At 44.4% G+C, this 7,783-nt stretch overlaps 1 protein-coding gene across 1 annotated transcript in view; it reads left to right on the top strand.

The window, feature by feature from the left end:
• Nucleotides 1–1,089: 1,089 nt before the first annotated feature.
• The window catches only part of ELMOD1 (ELMO domain containing 1), a gene marked incomplete at both ends in the record, with an annotated part of 51,094 nt that continues 44,400 nt past the window's right edge, over nt 1,090–7,783 (top strand). The window contains one exon of the mRNA XM_084249456.1: nt 1,090–1,106. Coding sequence (XP_084105582.1) covers nt 1,090–1,106 — 17 coding nt within the window. The remainder of the gene's footprint in view (nt 1,107–7,783) is intronic.

Raw genomic sequence — 7,783 nt, 5'->3', positions numbered from 1 at the left:
GAATTAAATAGCATTTTCACAGGCTTTCTTCTACCACCGAAGCCATTTTTGGTGTTGCCTCTGTAAGGGACAGATAATTAGAACTAATTATTGTCTCTGTTTCCTGTTTGGAGGACTGATAATTTGAACTAATTGTTATTTTCCTTCCCTTCACTTTTGCCTTCCAATCAGCAAGTGTAGTAGATTCTTTCTTCCAAAACTTTCCACCTCAGTGTCCCCCATTCAGGTCACATCCGGCCAGAATTTCCTTGAACAGTGATTCTTCACTTGAAAAAAATATCATAGTTCAGAGGAGGTTGTGATAAGAATGACAAAGTAATAATACTAACACGAGTACTGCTTGTTGGCTGTTTGTCACATACCAATAACTATGCTCAATGCCTTCCAGGCTTTGGTTTGTTCAGTCCTTAAAACAACCCTACAAGGCGGTTACAGTTACTCTGTCCATCTAACAGGGAGAAAATGAAACCCTAGCGAGGTTAAGTGATTAGTCTGAAGCCATTGATCAGTGGTAGCATTCCTTTGTTTGAAGAACTTGGCTCACTGACAGCTACTTTTTAGCTTAAGGAAGGTACCAATTGCTTCTAGTTATTTTTCAGTTGTACTTTTGGAAGATGGAGGCTGCCACATTTAAGGCCATCTGAAATCTATAAATTAGGATTGTTATTTTTATGGGTCTTCATTTTTACTTTTCTTATAACTGCTTCTGTTACGTATATAAGAATGATATCCAAAATAGAGGAAAAGCTTACTATTAGAGACTGCTCATGAAACTAATAATTTCTCCAGCAAGTGACTTAAAATGGAAGACTAATTGTATAATTACAGCATTGAAGGTTTTAGCTATAATCACCATCCATTGAGTTGAGTTGCTATGTGGGCAGTTCGGTTGATAATGTTCTTCTGAGTACATAGCATGCTCTCTGCTTACCAAGGCAAGCAGAAATTTGAGGTTTGGGATTTACAGCCCTCTTATTAGTAAATATATCTAATTTCTTCTACAGCTTACACCTACTTTGACAAAGGGAAATTTGGAAGCAGTTACTTGAGAACAGTTTGAATAACGCCAGGATAATTAAAACAGGCACAATGAAGCACTTCCTAAGGTAAGTGTTTTTGGTTCCCTGAATGAGCCCCCAAAATGGAGAAATTTTCTTGACAATTAGGATAATATTTCTAGGATACTGTAACCAACTCTCTTAGGATCGCAATTATACTTAGACTAAGAATAATTTGGTCTCAAGGTTCCCCTGCTAATGCTCTATGCGTTTTGATGCTATAAGAGAACACTTAGAAATAGTAGATATTGAGGTTACCAGAGAGCAAGGGCACACTAGCCTGGGACAGGAGTACTCTGAACAACCTTGATGCCATGTGTGTCCAAAAAATGGTATGTTGCTGGCCTTAAGGTCAAGGTTTGAGGAATTAGTAATCAAGGAGTCAACGCAATTTGTGTAGAATCATTTAATTTAGATATTTTTGTCAAGTGGCCAAACCACAGAGGTTTTCAGTAAAAGTTTATATTCTAAGCTTCTGCTCTTCCCGCTTCAGTGATAGCTCAGAAATCTGCCTTAATTTTGATTCCCTGAAGATAGTGCTGTGCAGAGTATTATCTATGTTGGTGTGTTTAGGGTGGTCTCATTGTTTTGAAAGCCATTTGGCTGGACCTAGAGTTGTATTTATTTTGATGAGTATTAACTGTCATTCACATTCTACTAATGAAATTCTCAGAGCAGTTTTTCATGATAATAAAACATGACAAAATAATGTTAGTCTGGTCTTGAGAGTTAGAAAATAAAACACACTTTCCAGAAGACTGAGTCTCATTCCCTCAAGATGGTGGCCTCTATTAACACAGTCTTACCCCATGCTGTCTTGTTTTCTACCAGTATATAATTACTGGGCTTAACTTCTTTTCAGCAATTATTTCATTCTTTTGATGGCTGCCCTGCAAGAACATTCTTTTCCCCACTGGTTTTGGCTACACTGTTGTTTCTGGAGCCTGAGACCAGTGTATGTGGGATTTGCTGTGTTCTGGTGTGTCTGCTGGTTTTGACTGAATCCTAGCATTGTGAAAAGCTCTGAGGCGGTCACCATTAAACCCCTTACAGAGCAGCACCCACCGCTGGGGCAGACCGGGCGTGCAGGGGAACGCGTCCCCTGCACCGGCATTTTGCAACCACGACCTTTCTTGCTGGAGACTGTGTGAACCCAGCAGAAGGCTCACCGAGGAGACAGAGGTAAGCTGGGAGGCTTGCCCATGCCGGGCGCCTTCTAGCCTGCAGTTCCAGCCCAGAGGGGAGCAGCACCCACCGCTGGGGCAGACCGGGCGTGCAGGGGAACGCGTCCCCTGCACCGGCATTTTGCAACCACGACCTTTCTTGCTGGAGACTGTGTGAACCCAGCAGAAGGCTCACCAAGGAGACAGAGGTTAAGCTGGGAGGCTTGCCCATGCCGGGCGCCTTCTAGCCTGCAGTTCCAGCCCAGAGGGGAGCAGCACCCACCGCTGGGGCAGACCGGGCGTGCAGGGGAACGCGTCCCCTGCACCGGCATTTTGCAACCGCGACCTTTCTTGCTGGAGACTGTGTGAACCCAGCAGAAGGCTCACCAAGGAGACAGAGGTTAAGCTGGGAGGCTTGCCCATGCCGGGCGCCTTCTAGCCTGCAGTTCCAGCCCAGAGGGGAGCAGCACCCACCGCTAGGGCAGACCGGGCGTGCAGGGGAGCGCGTTCCTGCATCGCCATTTTGCAGCAGCGACCTTTCTTGCTGGAGACTGTGTGAACCCATCAGAAGGCTCACCGAGGAGACAGAGGTAAGCTGGGAGGCTTGCCCATGCCGGGCGCCTTCTAGCCTGCAGTTCCAGCCCAGAGGGGAGCAGCACCCACCGCTAGGGCAGACCGGGCGTGCAGGGGAGCGCGTTCCTGCATCGCCATTTTGCAGCAGCGACCTTTCTTGCTGGAGACTGTGTGAACCCAGCAGAAGGCTCACCAAGGAGACAGAGGTTAAGCTGGGAGGCTTGCCCATGCCGGGCGCCTTCTAGCCTGCAGTTCCAGCCCAGAGGGGAGCAGCACCGACCGCTAGGGCAGACCTGGCGTGCAGGGGAGCGCGTTCCTGCATCGCCATTTTGCAGCAGCGACCTTTCTTGCTGGAGACTGTGTGAACCCAGCAGAAGGCTCACCGAGGAGACAGAGGTAAGCTGGGAAGCTTGCCCATGCCGGGCGCCTTCTAGCCTGCAGTTCCAGCCCAGAGGGGAGCAGCACCCACCGCTGGGGCAGACCGGGCGTGCAGGGGAACGCGTCCCCTGCACCGGCATTTTGCAACCGCGACCTTTCTTGCTGGAGACTGTGTGAACCCAGCAGAAGGCTCACCAAGGAGACAGAGGTTAAGCTGGGAGGCTTGCCCATGCCGGGCGCCTTCTAGCCTGCAGTTCCAGCCCAGAGGGGAGCAGCACCCACCGCTAGGGCAGACCGGGCGTGCAGGGGAGCGCGTTCCTGCATCGCCATTTTGCAGCAGCGACCTTTCTTGCTGGAGACTGTGTGAACCCAGCAGAAGGCTCACCGAGGAGACAGAGGTAAGCTGGGAGGCTTGCCCATGCCGGGCGCCTTCTAGCCTGCAGTTCCAGCCCAGAGGGGAGCAGCACCCACCGCTGGGGCAGACCGGGCGTGCAGGGGAACGCGTCCCCTGCACCGGCATTTTGCAACCGCGACCTTTCTTGCTGGAGACTGTGTGAACCCAGCAGAAGGCTCACCAAGGAGACAGAGGTTAAGCTGGGAGGCTTGCCCATGCCGGGCGCCTTCTAGCCTGCAGTTCCAGCCCAGAGGGGAGCAGCACCCACCGCTAGGGCAGACCGGGCGTGCAGGGGAGCGCGTTCCTGCATCGCCATTTTGCAGCAGCGACCTTTCTTGCTGGAGACTGTGTGAACCCATCAGAAGGCTCACCGAGGAGACAGAGGTAAGCTGGGAGGCTTGCCCATGCCGGGCGCCTTCTAGCCTGCAGTTCCAGCCCAGAGGAGAGCAGCACCCACCGCTGGGGCAGACCGGGTGTGCAGGGGAGCGCGTCCCCTGCACCGGCATTTTGCAGCAGCGACCTTTCTTGCTGGAGACTGTGTGAACCCAGCAGAAGGCTCACCGAGGAGACAGAGGTAAGCTGGGAGGCTTGCCCATGCCGGGCGCCTTCTAGCCTGCAGTTCCAGCCCAGAGGGGAGCAGCACCCACCGCTGGGCAGACCGGGCGTTTGCAGCAGCGACCTTTCTTTGCTGGAGACTGTGTGAACCCAGCAGAAGTTCCCCAGAGGAGCCAGTGGTGAGCTGGGAAAGTCACCCAAGATGCCGGCCAGTACCAGCAACACAGTGTCACAAGGAATACGGCAAATTAGAAAACAGGCAGTAGGGAGTAGAAAAGCCACATGCAACCCAGCAACTCCTCAGCAAAATAGCACACCGCAAAAAGAAAACCATCTACCAGATTGCAACGACAGTAACTTGGAAGAACTTCTGAACCTTACAGATAGAGAATTTAAAATTGCTGTGATTAAAAAATTGACTGAAGTCATAAAGGAAAACAATGATAAGGGGAAAATAATTAATGACCAAAAGAATGAAATTGAGTCCCTAAAGAGGGAAGTAAAAGAAATGCAGGAGATCAAAGAATTAATGGAGACGCTAAAGAACTCTGGGAAAAGCAATGAAAGCAGAATAGATGAAATGGAAGAACGAATAAGTACTCTTGAAGACACAGAAATAAAAAGAACTAAAACAGAAAAGGAAGGAGAAGTACGAAGGAAAAAGACCGAAGAAAGACTTCGGGAACTATCTGACTCCATGAGGAAAGGAAATATAAGAGTTATAGGAATCCCAGAAGGAGAGGAGAGAGATGTAGGAACAGAGAAAATATTCAAGGATATAATTGAAGAGAACTTCCCAAACGCGAAGAAGGAGCTGAAAATTGATATACAAGAAGCAAGAAGAACACCAAACTTCCATGACGAAAGGAAAAATACAGCAAGACACATAATAGTAAAGCTCCCAAGAATCCAAGACAAGGAAAAAATAATGAAGCTGGCAAGAGAGAAGAAACAGATAACATTCAAAGGGAAACCAATCAGACTGACATCAGACTTCTCTGAAGAAACACTACGGGCAAGGAGAGAGTGGAGGGACATAGTCAACAGACTCCAAGAAAACAGATGCCAACCAAGAATACTCTACCCTGCAAAGCTCTCCTTCCTCTTTGAAGAAAGAATATGGACCTTCCCAGACAAACAGAAACTCCGGAATTTCATTAAAACTAAACCCCCACTCCAAAAAATACTACAAGGAGTCCTAAAGCCAGAACCTCAGAGGGACGAATAACAACAAAAGAAGGCCAAAGAAAGTTATTAAAAGAATAAATAAATAAAATCAAAGGAAAGACAAACACAATGGCAAATACAGATGCTAACATATCAATACTAACTCTAAATGTAAATGGACTAAACTCTCCAATAAAAAGACACAGAGTTGCAGGCTGGATTAAGAAACAAAACCCAACCTTCTGCTGTCTCCAGGAAACACATTTAGCTGCAAAAGATAAAAATAGACTCAAAGTTAAAGGATGGAAAACAATTCTACAAGCAAATGGACCAAAAAAGAAGGCAGGAACAGCTATACTCATATCAGATAAAACAGATTTCAAACTTAAAAAGATAAAAAGAGATCCCAGTGGTCATTACATTATGATCAAGGGAACAATACTTCAAGAAGAAATAACACTCATTAACATATATTCACCAAACGAAGGAGCACCAAAATATATCAGACAACTATTGGCATCTCTGAAAACAGACATCAGAGAAAACACATACGTAGTGGGAGATTTCAACACACCACTATCAACAATGGATAGATCAACAAGACAAAAAATAAGTAAAGACACTAAAGCTCTAAATAAGGATCTAGAGTGCTTGGGCTTAACAGACATATATAGAACAATAAACCCAAAAAAATCTGAGTATACATTTTTCTCAAGCGCACACGGATCTTTCTCTAGGATCGATCATATACTGGGGCACAAGACAAACATCAACAGATACACCAAGATTGAAATCATACCAACCTTCTTTTCTGACCATGAAGGCATCAAACTAGAAATAAACCATAAAAAGAAGGCAAGGTACTCTCCTACCTCATGGAGATTGAAACCCACACTACTGGAAGTCCACTGGACTAACGAGGAGATAAAAGAAGAAATTAAAAAATTCTTCGAATTGAATGACAAGGAGGACACCAATTTCCTAAATGTATGGGATGCAGCAAAAGCAGTAATAAGAGGAAAATATATAGCAATAGATGCTCACATCAACAAACAAGAAAGAACTCAAAGAAACAACCTAATCTCGAAGCTCAAAGATCTAGAAAAAGAACAACAAAAAAACCCCAAAACCAGTAGAAGAAAAGAAATAATAAAAACCAAAGCAGAAATAAATGAAATCGAAACTAAAAAAACAATCCAAAAGATCAATGAAACCAAGAGCTGGTTCTTTGAAAAAATAAATAAAATAGATAAACCCCTAGCCAGGCTCACAAGGGCAAAAAGGGAGAAAGCACAAATAAATAGGATAATAAATGAAAGAGGAAAAATCACAACGGACACAGCAGAAATCAAAAGAATAATTAATAACTACTATGAAAAGTTATATGGAAACAAGTACAACAATCTAGAGGAGATGGACAAATTCCTACAACTCTACAATCACCCAAAGCTAGATAAAGAAGAAATAGAACACCTAAACAGACCAATTACAATTAGCGAAATTGAAATGGTAATCAAAAACCTCCCCAAAAACAAAAGCCCAGGACCTGATGGATTTACAAATGAATTCTACCAAACATTCAGAGACGAATTAGTGCCTATCCTTCACAAACTCTTCCAAAAAATTGAGAAGGAAGGGACAATACCAAACACGTTCTATGAAGCCAACATTACACTAATACCAAAACCGAACAAGGACAACACAAAAAAGGAAAACTACAGGCCAATCTCCCTAATGAACACTGATGCAAAAATCCTCAATAAAATTTTAGCCATCAGAATCCAACAATGTATCCATAAGATAATTCACCACGACCAAGTAGGATTCATTCCAGGGGCACAAGGATGGTTTAACATCCGAAAATCAATCAACGTTATCCAACACATCAACAAAAAGAAATATAAAAACCATATGATAATATCAATAGATGCTGAGAAAGCTTTCGACAAAGTGCAACACCCATTCATGATAAAAGCACTTGAAATTCTTGGGATACAAGGAACATACCTCAACATCATAAAGGCCATCTATGACAAGCCAACAGCCATTATTATTCTCAATGGTGAAAAGCTGAAAGCAATTCCATTAAGATCTGGAACAAGACAAGGATGTCCACTCTCACCACTGCTTTTCAATATAATACTGGAAGTCCTAGCCAGGGCAATAAGACAAGAGAAAGACATCCAAGGAATCCAAATAGGAAAAGAAGAAGTCAAACTATCACTATTTGCAGACGATATGATATTATACATAGAGAACCCCAAAAACTCCACAGAAAAGCTAATTCAACTTATCAATCAGTTCAGTAAAGTGGCAGGATACAAAATCAACATGCAAAAGTCAGTAGCCTTCCTATACACAAACAATAAATCTGAAGAAGAAGAAATCAAAAAAACCATCCCTTTTGTTATTGAAACAAAAAAAATCAAATATTTGGGAATAAATCTAACAAAAGAGGTAAAGGACCTATACAAAGAAAACTATAAAACACTGTT

The sequence above is a fragment of the Talpa europaea genome (genome assembly GCF_964194135.1).
Source record: "Talpa europaea genome assembly, chromosome: 12".
Taxonomy (NCBI): Eukaryota; Metazoa; Chordata; class Mammalia; order Eulipotyphla; family Talpidae; genus Talpa; species Talpa europaea.
This window is presented reverse-complemented; position numbering and strand designations above follow the sequence as displayed.